This window comes from Protopterus annectens, chromosome 3.part0 (genome assembly GCF_019279795.1).
Source record: "Protopterus annectens isolate FY-2018-M chromosome 3.part0, PAN1.0, whole genome shotgun sequence".
In the NCBI taxonomy this organism is placed as follows: Eukaryota; Metazoa; Chordata; order Ceratodontiformes; family Protopteridae; genus Protopterus; species Protopterus annectens.
In genome coordinates this window covers 290,300,678-290,322,158 of record NC_056731.1, presented here as the reverse complement: position 1 = coordinate 290,322,158, position 21,481 = coordinate 290,300,678, and the positions used below count along the sequence as shown (strand labels likewise).

The following is a 21,481-nucleotide window of genomic DNA, read 5'->3' as shown; positions in this document are numbered from 1 at the left end:
CAAGGGCACTAGACAGATGGGGAAAAAAGGTTTACACTTCTGCTACTTTGGCTGTGAGTTCTTTAAATTGTCAATTACGTATGCTTAAATATCAGCAATACTTACTGTCAATGTTAAAACAAAGAATGTTATCAAATTCTGATTGTGCAGAAAATAAGGAAATGCAGGATTTATTGCATGCAACTGAACAAGTGGGAAAGCATACATTACAACATGGTTTTAATTCTCTGGAGTTATGGGTTCTGTTATTAGGAGGCATGCTTGGTTAAAGGAACAGAATCTGCCTGATCATGTTAAAGCAGTTATTAGATGCTCCATTACAGCATGATACTTTACTTGGTGTTAAAGCAGAGGAGGTTTTGAAGAAAATGGAGGACAAAGCGAAATCTATGCAAACAGTAAAGGATTTCTTACAGGTACAGCCACCCAGATTTAGCAGGAACTGGCCTACAAAGAATTGGTCCTTTCCAGTGTCAGACAGACCACAAAGAGGCAGATACAGACGCCCCAGAGGCAGATCCCAGCCCCAGGGCTCATACAGGCCTAAAAGTGGGGCGCTTCTACCTCCAAAAGTGGAGAAGACAAAACACAGCCATGCAGGAAACAGTCCCAATGACTTTCCTCTGCCAGCTCCAAGCGCTTGTCTTTTGGCAGCCCCCTTGGGGGGAAAACTAGCACTTTTTTCTCAAAATTGGCACATGATCACCCAGGACAAATGGGTCCTGAATATAGTGTCCCAGGGCTACAGGTTCCACTTTCACACCCTGCCAAGGCCAAAAGGTATGCCAAACCTGCCACACAATCAATGGACAGAGGCACAAAAACAAGTTTCATCCCTCACGGACATGGGGGCCATTCAGCAAGTACCACAGCAAGAGCAGGGACAAGGATTTTACTCAAGACTTTTCTTGGTACCCAGAAAAGACAAAGCCTGGAGACCAGTACTGGACCTGTCTACTCTAAATACATTCCTGGACATTCCAAAATTCAAAATGTTGACTCTGCAGCAGCTTCTGCCCATGCTGGGCAAGAAGACTTGGCTTGTAACTTTGGACCTAAAAGAGGCATACTTGCATATTCCAATCAGACAATCTTGCAGAAGATACCTCAGATTCCTAGCTGGTTCAATGCACTACCAATTCTCTGCACTGCCCTTTGGCTTATCTGCTGTGCCCAGAGTTTTCACAAAATGCCTGGCACCAGTAATTGCATTTTGCAGACAAAGAGGAATACAAATATATCCTTACTTGGACGACTGCCTTATTCAAGCAGAGAACAAGGACATTCTACTAAGGCATCTGGCATTTGTAAAAAGATTACTTATTTGCTTAGGGTACACGGTAAACGACAAGAAATCAAAACTAGTACCCTCTCAAGAGATAATATTCCTGGGTGCAAGCTTAAATACAACTGCCCAGATGGCTTATCTCATGCCAGACAAAGGCAACCGACTACATACTTCAAGATGTTGGCAACAAAGACCCAGTTATCTGCAAGAAAAATTCTGCAGGCTTTGGGCTTCATGGCATCCTGCATTCTGCTAATTTCATATGCCAGACTGCATATGAGGAAACTACAATGGTATCTAAAAAGTGTTTGGACTCAACATTGTCATAGCCTGGAAACATTAATTACCCTCATTCCTTGCCTGCAACAGGAGTTTCAATGGTGGGCACAGGCCTGTCACCACAACAAGGGACAGCCATTCACCCTACCCACAACCAGGCAATCAGTAACAGCAGATGCTTCGGATTATGCCTGGGCGGCCCATATTGCAGGAAAATGTATTCAGGGCACATGGCCCACAAGCCAAAGTCACCTTCATATCAGTCAAAAAGAGATGCTGGCTGTTCAGAATGCCCTGACAGCTTTCAAGGATCTACTCCGTCCAGGACAACTACTGATAAGGACGGACAGTACCACAGTCATGTGGTACATAAGCAAACAGGGAGGCACTCATTCCTATCCCCTCTGCAGGCAAGCCATGACCTTGTGGGACACAGCACTGACTTTCAAGTACACCTGCAAGCACAATTCCTGCCAGGAAAGAAAAATACTCTGGCAGATGAACTAAGCAGAAACCTCACGAATCCCCACAAGTGGAAACTGGATCCACAAGTCTTCAGCATGATAATAAAGAAATGAGGATGCCCAGACATAGATCTGTTTGCCTCCCCTCACAACTGCCAACTACAGAGATTCTGCACAAGGACGTATCACAAACAATCATGGAAAGTGGACGCTCTATCATTCAGCTGGAGAACCCTAACAGTATATGCCTTTCCTCCTCTGCCTTTCCTCCCCAAGGTACTCCTAAAGGTCAGACAAGAGAAGCCAAAAGTGATTCTGATTGCACCAGACTGGTCCCGCCAGCACTGGTACTCAATCCTAAAGAGCTTGTCTTAAGGCCCAGCCTGGGCATTGCCTCTAATTCCTCATTTACTGATCCAACGAAACAATCAGATCCTGCACAGCCAGCTCAGAACCCTAAATCTGGCAGCATGGCGGATAATGTAGCCATTCACAACACACCTCTCTCTAAAGCAGTGATGGATGTTATTTTGGAGGGCAGGAGGCCCAGTACCAGGAAATCTTATTCTGAAAAATGGAAAAGATTCTGTGCTTGGAACCAGGCACAAGGAATTGACACCGTTGCACCAAATATTCCTCCGATTTTACAATATCTAACTGAGATGCTGGACAAAGGCCTATCCTTTTCATCAATCAAAATCCATGCCTCTGCCATTTCAGCTCATTACAATATGGAACCACCAATTTTTTCACATCCGCTGCTAAGACAGTACCTTAGAGGGGCCAAAAACATAAGACCTCCAAGGAGAGCACCAATACCTGCATGGGACCTCAATTATGTCTTGGAAAACCTCACACTGTTGCCTTTTGAGCCAACCAATACAGCTGAAATAAAGTTCTTATCTTGGAAAACAGTTCTGCTCCTAGCAATAACCTCTGCAAGATGAGTCTCAGAGTTACAGGCACTCATGGCTGTGGAACCTTTTATCATTTTCCATCCAGACAGGGTTTCTCTGAGGACGAACCCCACATTTATGCCTAAGGTAATGTCCAGTGTGGCCCTTAACCAAACCATTCATTTGCCTACAATTTATCCAAACCCACAGAATAAGGGTGAGAGACTCTTGCATTCTTTAGACATACACAGACAGCTACGCTTCTACTTGGACAGAACTAAAGCTTTCAGAAAGACTGAGCAACTCCTAGTAGCATATATTGCAGGATCACAAGGAAAGGCTATCTCAAAGCAGACTATTTCAAAATGGATAGGCCACTGCATTCATCTCTGCTATTCACTACATGGCAAATCAGTGCTTAAGGGCATTAGGCCTCACTCTACCAGAGCAGCAGCTACTTCAGCAGCCTTCCTCAGAGGAGTACCAACCAAAGATATTTTAGAGGCTGCAACCTGGAGTTCAGTGCACACTTTTGCCAAGCACTACCACTTACCTCCCTATTCTAAATCCAGAGCAGGCTTTGCCACTGCAGTTCTGCAAGGCCTTATAGCCTCTCCTAATCCTATTTAGACTCAGCCACCCTACCTCAGCTTGGAGATTCAACCCAAGTGTAATGACTGCAACAGTGAAACATGATGAACATAGTACAGTTGTGTATCTACCATAAATGTAGGTGTTCGAGTGTATTCACTGTTGCAGTCCAGGTTACGCACCCACCATCCCCCTTTTTTCTTTGCTGGGACTTATCTGTACTTCTCTATCCTATACAGCCTATGTGGTGTATTTGCTTGTAGATGAAGGAAATGTTTATTTTTGTGCATGCATACTTATTGGCATAATTTTCAGCCTACCACTTTGGGGGCACCTGACATCTGGGGCAAGAAAAACTGAAGAAAATGGCATCTGCTGCATCTTTTATACCCCTGGCGTACTGACGTCAAGGAAGAGGTGACCGCAACCGACGCCGGACCTAGACTTTGGAATTCAGGCCGACTGCGGGTAGCCTGCCAGCAGGATAACCCAAGTGTAATGACTGCAACAGTGAATACACTCAAACATCTACATTTATGGTAGGTACACAACTGCACTTTTTTGTGTGGGACCATGTCAAATGCTTTAGATCGGTCTAGGAAAGTAGCAGAGGAGAGAGAGCCATTGTTTTTATGCTGAAGGATAGTGTTAGTAAAGGAGAGTAAGGCAGTGGTGGTGCTATGGTTTGGTCGGAAACCATGCTGAGTATTGGAAAGGAGGTTGTTAGTAAGGAGGAGGAGGTAGTCTGAGACCTGAGAGTGTATGTATCTCTCTAGTATTTTGGAGAGTGGAGAGAGAATAGCTATGGGGCGGTAATTGGTTAGTTCTGTGAAGGGTCCGCCTTTGTGGAGGGGAATTATATGTGATACTTTCCACAGTGTGGGAACGTAACTTTCTGACAGCGATCGGTTAATCAAGATGGATACTGGGTAGGCCAGAGCATCAGCTGCGATTTGTAGGTATTCACTTGGGAGGTTCTCTGCTGCTAATTTGGTGGGTTTAAGTTTAGTTAAGAGTTTTTTTATGTTGGAGGTAGGTACAGGAGAAAAAGAGAAGGCAGTGGGGAGATTACTAATTGAAAGTGTGGGTTGGAGGGGAGGGGGTTGTGTTGTTTAGCTAGTGGTAGTATGGTTTGTGTGAAGTGTGTGTTGAATGAGGTAGCAATATTTTCTGAGGAGTGAGGGATGTTAGGAGGAGGGGTACTGACTTTACCTTGGGTCGAGAATGGAGTTTATGGAGGACCAGAATTGTTTGGGGCTGTGTTGTGAGAAGTCTAGGGCAGACTGGTAGTATTGGAATTTGTCCTGTTTTATTAGCTTTTTGACTCTATTGCGTAGTTCTAGGAATTTCTGTCTAGTTGAAGGGTTTTGGTTTTGCGCCAGTGCTCCCAGGCTTTATCCCTGTTTTTCATTTCTGACTTGGTGGTTTTCTGTAGCCATGGGAAGTCTTATGGGGGCATGGTAATTAAGGATGCTCAGGAAGGTAGTATTAAAAAATTCAACTGCGTCATCAAGACTGAGGTACTTTAGAGGAGGCCAGTTACATTCTTTGAGGGATGAGATGAATGTGAGTGGGTTAAAGTTTAGTTTTTTTACATATTTGACGGTAGATGACAGGTTTAGCTTGGTATAGGTATTTTTTGAGTAGGAATGTTGGGGAGTGATCACTGAGGCTATCTGATAAGCAGCTTGTTATATATGACTGGGGGCTCTTACTGACTAGTATCCAGTCCAGGGTAGTGTGCTTGCTGGAGTTTTTATTTATCCTGGTTGGCGACTGAACTAGTTGGGTGAAGCCATGAAGGTTTACATGATGGGTTGGATGGTTGCCAGAACAGGATTGCCAGTCAATATTGAAATCACCTAAAATGATAGTTTATTGGGGGAGATGGTGGGTAGACCAGCTGAGGAGGTTTTCTAGTGGAGGGATGTTTTCGCCAGGTGGGAAGTAGCATCCAATTATGTTGATGGTTTTGTTTTGGTTTATTTTGAGGTTGGTATATATTATTTCTTCATTGCCTGTTTGTGGAGTTGATGATTTTAAGATCTGGATGTTTAGATGCTGTTTAAATATTATAGCTACACCGCCTCCTTTCTAGTGTAGCCGGTCTGCTCTTAGTATGCTGTAACCTGTAGGGAGTATATGCTCACTGGTAACATGAGGTTTTAGCTAGGTTTCTGTCAGGATGACTATATCTGGGGAGTACAAGTCTATGGTGCCATGGAGTTCATGGACTTTGTTGGATATACTTCTAATATTTAGGCTTAGTTGCTCTTATGAGGGGGATGGAAACAATCAGTTTACAGAGTTAACTGATAAATGAACATATGATAGTGACAAGGGTGGTTGTAGTTTTAAAAATGGTGCCTGCCACAGGTAATATTTATTAACTTTGGGTTTGTCTTAAGGTAATAAAAAGGGAAGGGGAGGGGAGAACAAGGGTGTGAGCAGGCAGTTCTTTGTACTGCTGCTAATGAGCCAAGGCAAAGACAAACTAGAAGGCAAAATCTGTAATGTAGGCAATAGGCAGAATTGAAGTGCATTACAAAATATATTGCATAATGACTTCCATTGACATCAGTCACGATTGCACTGCAGATACAAAGACTGAAGAATGACTGACCAGTTGGCAAAAAAAATAAATAAATAAGAAAGGCCCAAGTTACAGTTTTAAGTTAAATACAAAACAGTGGAGGTGAACCTCAGTTTTTTCTACACAATTCCCTCCCTTTCATCCCCCCAAACATGTGAAGAGGCTCAAAATATGTAAACTATTGCTATTACAAGTTCTCTGGAACAGACGACTAAAGTCTGACACAAAAATGGCTAGGAGGAAAGTTACAAGTTTTAAGGGGAACACCAAACTATGAGTCAAGAAAAAGGTTATGGAGCAAAAACCACATTTCCAAAACTATTGCTACTTTTATCACAAACCAGCCAAAATTCAGGAATTCAGTGTCAATAACATGCACTGAATGACGTGTACATTTTCATACACCTGCCCACTACCTCTCATTCTCTTGGCACACACTTGAACAAACCCAAATAATTGCTAGAACAAAGGAGTAAAATCATGGACTTGCTGGAAAACTTCATTTGTGAGGGACGTAGAAGTGCCAAACATCAGGAGACAGACATTCTCACAAGCCCCCTTAGCACAGGAATTGTGGACAAAAGCATAAAGCCAGGCAATGTACCATGCATTATATGGAGAATATGAAACATAGTCCATTTTTCATAGTAGTTTCAGCCCTCGGCATTGTGCTGTGCAATCATTTTGTGAGCAAGAACACACCAAAAATCAGGCAAACATTCTACAGCATTCTCCTAGCACCTACTCCCGACCTTATCACAAATAATTCCAGTAGACAAAGCAAAAATTGCAGAGAAAATGCGTACTAACAGTTTCAAACATTGCTATGAGAACCTTAAAGATTGTAGTCCAAAGATCCAAATCAGAGTCCTTTCTTAACGCAAGTTTATTGGATAAAATAACAGCGTTTTCGCCACTATTAAATAAGTAGCTTCATCAGAGATACAAGTACAAGTGCAAAGAAGCACACCTTTAGAAGCACAGGAAGTGACACAAAAGCACCACACCTCCCAGTGCAAGGTAAAGGTGTTGTAAATTCTAGAAATACAACATACTTAAAAAAAATCAATTAACAAACATAAAATATAAGGCCTTACCTCCTAACCTGTCAACTTAATTCTAGGCAAGCCAAACAGAATATAGGCACAACAAGGGAGTTTTAAACACTGCCATTAGTCTGGATGAAGCAAAACTACCACAAGACAAGGACATTACAGTAGGGATTTTAAAATACTGTGCTTACAAACTAATAATGATAATAGAATAAGATTTTGCAGCAGCGTGTTTTGTAGGATTTCACATTTTTGTGGAAGAAAAAAACAAAAACAGCATCTGGACATTGTGCACATTCCCACAGGCCCCATCAATCTCCAAACCTCTCAACATAATTCAAAAAGCCAAACATAACTGCAGAACAAGCTTGTAACATCAGGGATAGTTTAAAACATTGCTATAAACTTAGATGGCAGAACAGTGTTTGCATTAGCATGCATTAAGACATCAGTACATTCTGCAGAATCCCCCCAAAGTCCCTGCACAATAATTCTGGATGAAGTGAAAACAAAATAAAGACGACGTAGCATTAACAATGTGCTTATATAGTACTTGACCCCATATTAAAAAAATTCCAGGTAAACATTGCAACACTGCAGCATTCTCACAGGCCCTAACCACACTCCCAACCTTTCAACATAACTACGGACAACACAAAAAATTCAAGTCATTGCATCAGTGAGTTAAACATTGCCGGTATACACAATACTAGTGTAACAGGGTTTGCATTAGTATGCATTCAAACATCAACACCTTCTGCAACATTCTCACAGATGTTAATCACCCTCCCGACATTAGGCATTTTAAACAATGTACTTATGAATTAAAAATTGTAGAAAACTTTGCAGTAGCATGCTGTGTGTGAACCCACATTTTGTAAAACAAGACAAAAGCATAATAGTAACAATGTGCTTATACATTGCGTGACTTGAGTTTAAAAAAAAAATGCAAGGCCAACACTTGAGCACTGTGCAACATTCTCACAGCCCCTAACCACACTGCCGACCTCTCAACACTACTACGGACAAAGCAAAGAATTGTCACAGAGCAAAGTCGTAGTATCAGGCATAGTTATAAACATTACTGGTATACACAATACTAGCATAACAGGGTTTGCAGTAATGTACTTGCAAGCACCTGTACATTCTGCCACATTCTCACAGCCACTAAGCCCCCCACTAACCTCTCAGCACAATTCTGGACAAGGAAAAGTTATATAACAAAGTTATAGCATCAGGGATAGCTGTAAACATTGTGGTATACACAAATACTGGCATAACAGGGTTTGTATCTGTACACATTAAAACATCTGTGCTGTCTACAGCATTCTCACAACCACTATCCCCCCTACCAATTTTTCAACACAATTAGACATAAAAAATAAGTTAATGAAAATTCCTGTGCATGACTGACTCCCCACCCCCCAATCTGCTTAGCACAAGAACTCTGCACAAAAAAGTAATGCAGTCATCTCCTTAGATTACCTCACCCCCCAGCCCCATCACTACATTTAGAAATTACAGACAAACCTCCCTTTCTCAATCTGTTAGCAGAAAAATTATGGACAAATGTAAAACAGTGGTAGGACCACAGCCCTCACTCCCTGCTACAACCCTCTTAGCAGTAGAATACTAGGCAAAAGTAAAAGACTTGTACGACCACAGCCCCTCACCCCCCAATCCTCTTAGCACAGGAATTCTGGACAAAAGTAAAATAGCTATCAACAAATTAGGAACAGAATACCAAATAAGCCAAGACAAAGAGTTGTTACACCAACTAACAGTGGAAACCAAAAATCCACAAAAATTCTGGACAATTAACAACATCCTTCACCTCGGCAAAACCTCACCTCCCCTTCCTAATATACCCAAAAGCACAGCTACCATTGCAGAACACCAACAAATACTTCACTGAAAGTATTCTATCACTAACCAAAAACAACATTGACATCTCGCCCAACAATAATAGCTTAACATTCTCCTTCCAACCCATCTCCACAAAGACCATTGAAAAACGCAAACCTCCTGCAAATGCAGCTGATAATCTACCAGTAAAATTTCAAAAAATAGCATCCAAAGCAAATTCTTACCCCCATCTCAATACTTAATAGATCCATTACTGAGCAGTATGTCCCAACCATCTGGAAAATATCACACATTATACCCTTGCACAATGGTGGAAACTCGACAGAACTTACAAATTATAGGCCCAGAGCAATTCTTTCCCCACTATATAAACTCCTAGAGTGATGCATTCATTCTTAACTTCTGCATTCTCTCTCAAACCAATAATTTACTTGCCAAATCCCAACACTGCTTCAGGCCTCATGCTACAACTGCCCTCAGTTGTACCAACAGCATCAATTTAGAAATGAAGGTAAAATAGGATCATCTCTCTTTCTAGATTTGTCAAAGGCGTTTGATATAGTCTCTCACAACATACCACTAAATACTCTCGCCAACATTAATCTCCGCCCCCTAGTCCTCCAATGGTTCCAAAGCTACCCAACAGGTCATAAACAGGCAATAAAATGGCTCCAAGATCTATCCCGTCTACTCCCAGTCACATTGAGTCCTACAAGGCTTCAGCTTTGGCCAGCTTCAGTTTCTATCCAGTCTACTCCCAGTCACATTGAGTCCTACAGGGCTTCAGCTTTGGCCAACTTCAGTTTACTGGATCTACTAACATTCTCAATTCTGCCACCTCCATAGCAATCACAATCCAATATACTGACAACTCTACACTTATGTGCCACATCTACCATGCAACAGCTCTTGTCCCAATCCAGGCTGAAATAAGCCAATCTTTACCACTTACTCCAAACTCCTAAAAACTATTCACTTAGACATCACCTCACAAGACTGCCCACCTATTCCTGGTCTAGCAAACGTTGTAATAACCTTTTTCTTCTCCCTTTCCTGTCATCTGTCTTCCCTCCTTTTCATCACCCCTATCCCTCTCTCTGTCCACCTCATTATGCAGCATAGACGCTACCTATAAAAATAACGAGCCTACTCTACCTTTTGCCTCCAATAACTCTCTAACCAACTGGCAATCAAAATTAAATGTATATTATAGCTCACATTCCCTGATATTGTCCCTTGTAAAAACAGATAAACCATACATGGTACACAATTGGTAGAAATACACAAAATAAGTAAAAAAATAACGGATAATTATCTTTGTATAAATAATTACTATGTTGCCTTCAGAAATGTGTTACCATATTGAGCTTTTCACCCCGGGCTTCCACTGAAAATGGGTTCTATTCCAGTCCGACTATCCTGTAAGCAAATGTAAAATAAAAAATAAATAGTACAACCACAGCCCCTCCCCCAAATCCTCAACACAACAAAGCTACACAAAAGTAAAATCAAACTGGTACAACCACAGCCCATCCCCCCTCCCACCAATCCTCTTAGCACAAGAAATATGAAAAAAAAATAATGCAATCACCTCCCTAGATTACCCCCCCAAAACACACACACACACACACACACACACACACACACACACACACACACACACACACACACACACACACACACACAAAATAAAGTTAAAACTAAACCCCAAAACTCACCTTTTATGCTGCTAAAAAAAGGCTGCTTCCAGTCCTCTGCTCCCTCTTCACGACTGAAGACTGATCTGCTATTCTTGCTTTCCCTGCAGACCACTGCAGTCCATTTTAAATTGCCCTTAAAAGGAGAGTTTTCCAGACCTTTTAGAAACTGCCCTTGGGGCACTTGAAAGTAGTGTTCTCCAATGACCACAAATGCTCCTAAGGCTTGAATCCACCATTGATCCATTCTCCAGCCTCACTCTGGTCCAAACCCTGCTTGGTCTGCCACCGATACCCAAAAACAGAAAACTCCTATGTTTGAAAACAAGAGAAGTAATCCTTATTAGCCACACATGCCTTTTTAAAGGCAGTTTATGCAGGAAGTTCTTTGCAAAGACCAATCAAGTACTTGCTTCATCACTTCCTTGTTGGAGGGGAAAAAAAGAGAATTTAGTTCCCTGGCTGTTGCAGCCAGTCAGATCCCTTGCATCGCTGAAGTAGACCTGATTGAGTGCAGCTTACAGATGAAAAAAAAGTTTTCAATTTCATGGTGATGTCAAGGAACCATGCGGACATCTACAAGGTGCCGAGCCGAGGAAGTAACAGATGGAACAACCTGTGGCTGCTGGATGAGGACCCTCGTTCATGAGGAGATCATCATGGGCTCCCTGCAGACCCGGGTTTCATGAGTGCCTAACGCCCGCTATGCTTATCATGTAGGTGTTATCCAACTAACGATGCTGTATATCCAAACTGCCTTAATGTGGATTATGAGAAGAATCATAAATATATCTCAACGTAGCCAATAAAAAGTATTTTATAAATGGGAACACAAAATATCAGTCCTACCATCTAGCAGTACTTTCTTTCAAAGAAGCCAGTGCACCTTCAAAAAGTCATTTTCAGTGAAAGCAAATTGTTTTCCTGCAACCTTGCAACATAACTATCTAGCAAAGATGGTGAGGGTCTACCTTTAGGATCATCAGTTGAGAAAGACATTTTAGGTTAAAATTGCCATTTATAAACAACAAATTTTTAGAAAACCCTTATCTACTTAAATAACCCATACACCTCCCATCTCCAAATGCTTATGAAACTGGCCAGACAGACCTAGTAGATCTATCCTGAAGCCTGTCTCCAATTTCCATGTTTTTCCTGTTTCTTTTGAAGTTAGGTAGCAAACTCGATCTGAGAAGTACAGGAGAGACAGGTTCATCATGGGACCAGGGAAGGAGCTTAAGTGTGTCAGTATAGCTGCATTATCCGCCTGATGGTGGAATCCTACTTTGAACTGGACAGATAAAATAACAATGGAGCTTCATTATACTTTAAGTATATCACTTCTGTTTTTCAGGCCCCAAATGCTTTAACCTGTTTTCACTTGTGTCTCTTCTGTCTAAAGTAGACTCCATATTTTCATTTTTATTGTACAGCCACATAACTTACTAATAAAATCCCCTTCACAAATCATTTTTCCTTTAAGTAGCAGACAAAGACTTAATTTAATTCACAAATTATATCATTTTAGGGGGATATTAATAGACTGTAATGGGCAATAATCCTTAGTCATCCCTTTTCTTATTATCAGTTCTTGTAGCTTTCCTTGGATGCTCTTTCTGTTGCTACCATTATTATTTAAATAACCAAAAATGGCTCCCACTGAGCTGTCTACTTCCACATAGGATCCATTTCCATTTCCTTCCCTTTGTAAGAAAATCCCATTCTTTCTTATTAGTTATCCTCAAATTCGAAATCAAATCTCTGGTTTAGCACATCAGACAGCTATTATTGTAGTCTTAGACAAGCATCAGTTTTTAACTAGCGAGACATATTCTGTCACTGTCCATCTTCTTTTAAAAATATTTCATGCCGTCTGCGTTGAATGAAAAAAAAAATTTGTTAGACTTTGCAATTAATTATTTTTCATGTGTCGTTTACTCTTCCTTTCACAACCCTTTCTCCTTTCATTACATTCATATTGATAGAGGGTATTTTTCTTTACTTTGCAAATTTATTAATCAATTGATTTTTTTTTCCCTTTTTGCTTTAACTGTAATTTTCTTTATTGCTTTTGTTTCTCCATCACCAGTAGGTGCACCAGAGGTTCACTGCTCTGGAAATTCATCTTTATTCCAAGTCTGTATATTATTACTGTTTATTCATCTTGCACTATCCAGAATTGGAGTCTGTCCATTTTGTCTGTCATCATCATCAGTCCCTTATTCCTATTTTTCTACACGGGGTCGTGGTGTCATGTCAACTGCCACCATCTGTGTCTATTCAGTGCCACCTTCCTGCCTTCTTTGATACTCATGCTTGACTGTTACAGGTCTTCTGCCGCACAATCCATCCACATCTTTGCTGGGCACCCTTGTTTCTTCTTGCATTCTTCCTGTCTGTCCCAAATCATCTTCACTAGATTAACTTCTGCTTTTCTGCACATGTGCCTGAATTTCAATAATCTGTTGTCTTTTACCTTTTCTGCAATTGAAGCTATTTTGGCTTCTGCTCTTATGTCCTCATTTTTTCGTCTGTTGCACAGTGTGCATCCTACTACCCATCTCAAGCACTTCTTCTACATCATTTCTAGCTGCCTGAACTGCTGTGCCTATACTGCCCAGGTCTTTTGTACTATATAGTAGACTCATCATACCACTGTTTTGTATACCTTATTTTTCAGCTTCTTTGGCATTCTTTTGTCATATACAACACCTGATACTCTGTAGCAGTTGGCTGCAGCCCCTCTGATTCTAGTTTTGATCTCCTCATTCAGTCTTTGTTTCTCCTATACCACCCCCCCCCCCCAGGTACTTGAAGTTTTAACCTGTTCCACTATTTTCCTGTCTCAGTTCTCAGCTTCTTCTGACTTCCCCAGTTTGTTGCCATTACAACTGTCTTATCTGTAGTCAGTTTCGTCCCATGTGCCTACAGCTTTGCATTCCATTCCACTATCCTGTGCTGAGGGAAATGTCACTGCTGGCATAAATTCTCTTTCCTCCTCATCCATTTCCATGCAAATACTTTCTTGATGTTCTGTATCATTAGGCAGATTATTTTGCTGGATCACAGCTGCAACTAAACATAGTTTTCTTTGTTATGCTGCATTATCCCACAGTCAGAACATATGCCTTGTACATTGTGTACACAAATGGAATCATAAAAAATATTTTATTGGCAAGAATATTTAAAGCATTGATTCTTATTGAAAGCAAGTAATTTATTTCCTTACATAGTCCCATTTCGTAGTACCACCAATCATCCACATGTCTGTTTTTCATAGATTAGATATTATTTTAGCGTGTTTCTGAAATTCTGCTAAAATTTAATAGCGTTTCCAGTTCACATATTTAAGTGCAATTAACTTTTTTTGTTGTTTTTGTAGGTCCACATGATCCGACAATGGCTCCCCCGTCCTGCACACAGCTGGACCCCAATTGCTCCTCCGTCAGGGAGATACTCCTATTTATTTCCCAGTGAATGGGGAGAGTCAGGTGTGGAGGATTTGGCCAGTCTACTAGTCCTGTGTCCTGTCCTATCCCTACTACCCTTGGCAGCTTGCATGCTCCACTATTGTGGATTCTTAGGAGGTGTAAGCAGGTTGCTGTGCATGTGCGGCCTCCTGATTCTGTATCTCAGCACTACATATGCTGGGCATGCTATGCTTCTTGCACTGTGTGATACTGCAGTCTTGCATGTATCACCAGTGCAGCAAGCTTAGCTACACCATCCCCCCCAGCATCCATGCAGATAGTCAAACATGGGTTGTTTGGAATGCAGTTGTTTACAATGAAACCATGACAAGTGTAATTAGCTGTTGTCCTTTTGTTACTAAATGACTTTAGAAATTATTAATTGGTTTCAAACTGCCCTGTATTTTTTTTCTCTCAATTTTTTTACATACTTTAGTTGCAAGGCTAATGTCAGATGTCGATTCAGAGAAGAAATGAGCCAGCATTAGAACGCTTGATAATTTACATTTTATTGGCTGTGGGTCCTTTTGAATAAACTGAAATCTCAGTAAATATATTTCTTTGCATTCTGTTTGCTTGGCATGTCCCCCATTACCTTCATCTTCAAAAGTGCAACTGCATTTTCTTCCTGTTTATTATTCAAAATCCCGTTGATCTGATGTCATTTTCATTCATTCCTCAACTGATTGGTCTCTGACCCAACCTCAGATCTGGCTCTGCAACTTTGCAAGATTTACGGGTCCAGCTCTCGAGTTCCTCCCTTAAAATTCTCCACTAACCCAATATAACTCTGATCTCATTTGCTGCCATATGGCTCAAACAGGGATCTCCTCCTCTTGAGCTTTCTGGTTCAGTATTATAAGGTTGTAAGTTTTCTTCTTTTAAATTACATATAATTTTTTCTTTCACTCTCTCCATTACTTTATGACCAGTTTTTTTGTGTTCTGTCCATCAGTCAGTTATTTTTCTTACCCTTTTAGTGAGTACTTTACTAAGTACAATTTTTGGTACCTTTGTTTTCTTTCTCATTATTTTTCCTTTCCTACGCTCCAGAGGGTATTTCTTTGTACCATTTTTGGTACTTTCTGTCCTGCAGTTATATTAAGTCTTTTGCTAAACTGAAACCTCTCCTTTCTCTTACCTCCTTAAAATGGTAAATAAACCCATTGGTTTTAAAAAATAAATTTCCTGTGAGCATAATGTTCCCAATTCTGATGTACACAAGAAATTTGTCTACTGTCAGATAGCGTCTCTTCCAGCAACAAGAGTACAAACCCTCAGATGTCAGGTAAGGGAGGTGATGTCACATTCCTCTCCTCCAGCGTGATTAGCCTTGCAAGCCTTAGGGTCCATGGCAGCAATGATAACTCTAATCCTGTTGGCCAGATTTTATATGTGGATTCAACAGTGGACTCTCAGTTCAGTGATCTATTCTTCAACAGCCCTTGTACACTGCAGTGAGGATTACACAAGTTTGCAAGAAACACCTTCACATATCAGTATCCTGGAAATTTATAGCCATCCCTCTAACATTGCAGGCCTTTCAAGATGCTCTCTCCTCTGAGAAGATTGCAGTCCAGTCAGACAGTATGTCTGTGATGTGGTACATCAACAAACAGGAGGGGAATCAGATCTTATTGTCTTTGTCGCAAGGCAATGAGTGTGCGCCAATTGGTAATCCCTTCTAGTCACTTTCTCATTGCAACACACATACCAAGAAAACCAGTGTGCTTGCAGACAAACTAAGCAGGTCCATTCTGATGGCTCATGAGTGGTGGAGAGAATTTCCCGTGGATGGGGCCAGTCATGTTGTGATCTCTTTGATTCCTCCCTCCAAGTTCCCGGTTGAAGACTACAGACAGTTATCCTCATTGCACATTTTTGGCCTTGTCAAATCTGGTTTCCATTTTTGTGGCCTCATCTTCTGTATCCGCCCTTAATACTGGACCCCAGTTCAGATCTCCTGTCTCATCGACAGGGATAGCCCATCTGGACATAATGGGCCAGTGATGGCTAGATAGTTCAGGCTTTCCTCCCTGATTCAGCATAGGGTTACAATAGTAAATGAAAGAGATTTTCTGTTTGGGTCCTTCAGAGAGATTTGGATCTTTTTTCTGCCTGAATCTCTGCAGTCCTAGATTTTTAGCATCCCTGTTCAAAAAGGTGGCTAGTTTCTCTATGTTAAAGTCCAGCTGGCCGCAATTTCTAATTTTCATTCTAATGAAAATTATGCTTCTTCGGCTTCTTCTAAGTTGAACAAAACCTTTCTGAAAGGCACCTTTTTACTTACGACCCCATTCAAAGACCCTACTCCTCCATGGATTTAATTATCTTACTTCATAGTTAACCTTCAGCCAACTCGGACCTTAAATTTTTGCCCTGGAAGACAGACCTCTTTCCTAGTTGCCATTACATCAGCTAGTTGAGTATCTGAACTCCAGGTCCTTTGTTCCAAGTCTCCATACTTGATCTTTTATATAAGGATAAGGGTGTCTTTTACATATTAACCAATCCTTTTTACCTAAGGTAGCTTATGAGTCTAACATTAATCATTTCATTAACCTCCCATTTTTTCCCAAAAATTTCCCGTAAAGGTGAATACATACTGCATCTCTTGGATGTGCACAGACATCTTTGTTTTCACCTTCATCAAACCAAAGATTTCATAAACTCTGACCAATTGTTTGTATCCTTTTCTCATAACAGATTGAGCATGGCAGTTTGCAAAGTGACTTTAGCCAAATGGTTAAATGATTGCATATCCTTTGTCTGTAAACAGAGAAGGTTGTCTTTACCTAAGCCACCAAGAGCACATTCAAAGAGGTCTATGGCTACCTTGTAAGCTTCTTTTGGTTAAGAATATATCGATAGATTACATTTGTGCAGCTGCCACTTTATTACAAATTGGATTTGATTTCTAAGAACAGAGCTGCTTTTGACTCTGCAGTACTCCAAAATATCTTTCCATGAGGACCACCTTAGGTTCATTTCGCTGGGGACTCCATCCCATCAATTGAGGAATAAATGAAAATGACAACATCGGATGCAAAAGTTTTGTACTCACTGTAACGATGTATCTGTGTTGTCCATTTTCATTCTTCAACTTCCTACCCTCCTAACCCCCTTTCTTTCCTTCCTGGAGAATACTTAAACCTACCATCCCTTGTTTGTGCTCCTGTTTTATTTCTGCTGTTTTTTCTCAGTTGTTTCTGTATAAAGTAAACTATTGCCACTAGGGGCAGCAGACTTTATCTTGGGTATATTGGGTTACTGGGGCATAATGGGTAAGGGAGAAGCTCGAGAATTGATTCTGTGAATCTAGTAAAGCGGCCGAGCCAGATCTGAGACCCATCAGTTGAAGAATGAAAATGGACAACACAGATGCATCGTTATGGTGAGTACATAATTTTTGTTTAAGACACTTCAGTGTTTTCTTGTAATTTTCTTCTAGTTTGTTAAACTACGAGGTCAACGCCTTTTCTAGTATTCCAGCTACAGTCTGAGAACTTTGTTCATCCTTATGTTCAACTGCAACTCATTGCCTTATATTTAAAAAAAAAAACTGCAGCATCTCATTGAGTGTACTGTTTTCCTTAAATTTCTGTCACAACCATCTGAACGTCTGGTAACGTCTTCACTGTTTCTTGCCATCACAGTTTTCTAACTAATAACCGGTCACCAAAGATTTACCAGAGGCTGCTGAATGGGTTAAAGTGTATTGAAATTTCTCCCAGTGTACTGATCAAATTATGCCCAGTTTTAATGAATGCCGCCGCAGGTCTCTCCTGAAATAGACTAACCATCTGAAAATAAAAAAACTAAATAATAAATGCACTGTATGGATTTTGGCAGTACTAAAGACTTTAGTATGTTTTCTTGTTAGTGAATCTTTTTTATAGTGCAAGAATTGCAACAAAAAGTGCATTTTGTGTTTGCAGAAAATTGCTTGCAGTGTGAACATTGCATAAGAAGCACTTTCTTAACTCCTAGATCCAGAAATGGACAATAGATTTAAAGGTAGGCCAGAGAATGTTGTATATGGTCATTAGGGGGTTTGTTTGTTTTTTTTAAGGTTAATGCATATAATTTGAGTAATAAGTTCCATGATGAGAACTGCTTATTGCTCTTGTAGCTAGAGAAAACACTTTGTTTAGAAATGTACTCTAAACTGTTTTATGCACTGTTAACAAATCTTTTTACTGTAACGTACTATGTAACTTGGCCTTTCACAAACCGATTTTAAAAAATCTGTAAAGCTTAATTGATTTAGGTTACTATAATACCAAAACCGCATTTTTGTAGTCATCTGCAACATTTTAGTGAAAAATAATAAACAGTTTTATAGCCTGGTTGAAAAAAAATTGCTCACCACAAATTGTTTTTTGTTTTCAGACTTTCTTGCTGTTCTTAAGAGAACTTCTGTCATTTAAGGAGTTTCTCTTTTATCTGGATGGAAAAGCAGTTGTCATGTTGCAGTGCTGGGAGAGAAGCTTTTTTAAACTGATCCGCTTGAATTTTGATAAGAAAATACACCCTCTCTGCATGAAGTTGAACAAAAATGAATTTAGTACTTCACAACTTTCAAACTCTCAGAGACAGGTGGTTGTCACAGGAATTGGATTAGTATCTCCACTTGGTGTTGGGTCTCAGTATGTATGGAATCGTGTTATCCAAGGAGAAAGTGGCATCGTTCTTCTTGAAGGCGATGATTATAATAATATACCATGTAAAATAGCTGCCTGTGTCCCTAGAGGGGACAAGGAGGGAGAATTTAAAAAAGGAACCTTTGTGTCGAAATCTGAGGAAAAATACATGTCACTTGCTACGGTTATGGCCATTGGAGCTGCAGATCTTGCACTGAAAGACTCAAAATGGTTTCCACAGTGTGAGACTGATAGCTTAGCTGCAGGAGTGGCTGTTGGGATGGGAATGGTTCCACTTGATGATATTGCTGAGACTGCCTCCACGTTGAAATCTAGAGGCTACAATAAAGTCAGTCCTTTCTTTGTCCCAAGAATTTTGGTCAACATGGCAGCAGGACATATTAGCATAAGGTATCAGCTAAAGGGACCCAACCATTCAGTGTCGACTGCTTGTGCTACAGGAGCTCATGCTGTTGGCGATGCTTTTAAATTTATTGCCCATGGTCATGCAGATGTGATGCTTGCTGGAGGAACTGAAGCCTGCATCAGCCCTTTGGCCCTTGCTGGATTTGCCAGAGCTCGTGCCCTTAGTACAAACTTTAACTCAACTCCTAAACTAGCCTCACGGCCCTTCCACCCTGAAAGAGATGGGTTTGTAATGGGAGAGGGTGCAGCTGTGCTAGTGCTAGAAGAATACAGTCATGCTATGACAAGAGGTGCCAGGATCTACGCAGAGATCCTCGGCTATGGATTGTCTGGTGATGCTCATCATATAACTGCATCAAGTCCTAATGGTCAAGGAGCTTTCAGGTACACATAGGTTTAAGTCGCATCTTGTGTTAATGGTTTGTAGTATATTTATTGTTTCAAACTGCATCAAGTCCTAGTGGTCAAGGAGCTTTCAGGTACATGCAGGTTTAAGTCACATCTTGTGTTAATGGTTTGTAGTATATTTATTGTTTCAAACTTTAATTTGATAATCAACATATAATTGAATATCTCCTGGAAGAAGCACCTTCAGATATAATTTCTGTATTTTCATTTACAAGTTCCTATGAACTTTCTGTATTTTTTCCTGTAGCTGTAAAAACACAAGCAGACAGAACTGTAGAAACCCAAATTGGACTTCATTTTATGATTACCTGCAGTTATTCATTTTAACATTTGAAAACAGCTTTATCTTTCCAACCCTTGAAGCTGATTGGGCCCACCTCATTTGCCTTGAGTGAATGGTTATTGATTTTAAATGCTGCCAGTTCTTAATTGGCTCGTAACTCTTTCTAACCTAACCTGTTTGAGCTTTGTTGCAGAGGATCTGTGAAAGATGACAACACTCATACCCATACAATGTAACTGACTAATTTAAGGTCTCTAAGGTACCATTCAGGTTTATCAAAATGGGATTCACTTCATTCTGGTGCCTGTTTGAGTTGCTGTTGTAAGCACTCCTCAAGGTTCATTTATTAACTACCTACCATAAAACACTTGTATCCCTGATGTGTGGGTCCTATAGATTTCATTGTTTACCTGGAAATGTGGAATTAGTTCAATAACCATGATGTAGGAAATTAAAAAGAATCCCTCCTGGCTAATGGATTTCACATAGAATGTATCTGAAATGTATACTTAGAAGAAGATACAGTAAAACATTAAAAAAGTCACTTGGTCTTACTTGTTTACCAGAATCAGGAAGTGTATTAAATCATTTATTTTTAACTACTCCAGCAGTCAGCCATAAATAATTTGCAAAAGTTTCAAGTATGTGTTGCATAGGTGAGCCAAGGAACCATACTTTTGGATCTGATATTGTTAATCCTCATTCATTCCTTACACATGGGTATCGGTTCCAAGCTCGGAACCGAGCTGGCCATTTTCCAAGCTCGCGTCAGCTTCAAACTCTCGAGCTAAGCTCTTACCCACAATCCCCCTCTCCCTGTTACCTCAGATTTCGTTTTCCGTGTTGCCATCCGGTCGTGTCAAGCTACTTCTCTTGAGCTAAGTACAGTCAATTGTTGTTTTTTTTGCTTTCCAAATTACTTTTCTGTCAGAAAAGTTGATATTTTATTGTCTCTTGCCGTATCGCATCTAGCGTTCATAATTTCCTCAGGTTTTTTCTGTCCTTTACTTACCCTTTTTACCGCAAGGTAATTTTCTCCTTACCATCATTGGTAATCCCTTTCCCTTTCATACCTTTGGGTGCTCACTTGTACCAATGTTGGTATTTTTCTATTTGTTAATATGGCAGATAAAAAGGGTAGTCTGGGGTTTAAGCGGTGTTCTGATTGTGGACACAAACTGCCTACTTCTGATGCACACTCTTTATGTGTTTATTGTTTGGGAGCTTCCCATTTATTTGTTGAACCACCTTGTACTATATGTGAAAACTTTTCTAATAGAACTTTGTTAGAAAGGAAAAACAAGCTGATACTGAAGGGACTTCTAAAATCTCCCTTTTCAGAGGCTATTTCTGGGTCGGAGGTCTCAACACCTCCTAAAGCCCATAAGAAAATGGATGTTTCTACTAAGGCTAAATCCTTGCCTTCATCCCTGGCTGGGGACTCTCACCAACCACAATCTAAAAAGGCTAAAATTTCAGCTCCAGAGCTCTCTGTCAGCCCCAGTGCTTTCGGTGCCCAGACCTT

The 21,481-nt window shown here is 40.5% G+C and overlaps 1 protein-coding gene across 1 annotated transcript in view; it reads left to right on the top strand.

Moving 5' to 3' along the window:
* OXSM (3-oxoacyl-ACP synthase, mitochondrial) overlaps positions 1 to 21,481 on the top strand; it is a 269,584-nt gene that overhangs the window by 216,538 nt on the left and 31,565 nt on the right. The window contains exon 2 of the mRNA XM_044064777.1: positions 18,589 to 19,649. Within this exon, the coding sequence (XP_043920712.1) occupies positions 18,664 to 19,649 (986 nt within the window). The 5' untranslated portion in view covers positions 18,589 to 18,663. The remainder of the gene's footprint in view (positions 1 to 18,588; positions 19,650 to 21,481) is intronic.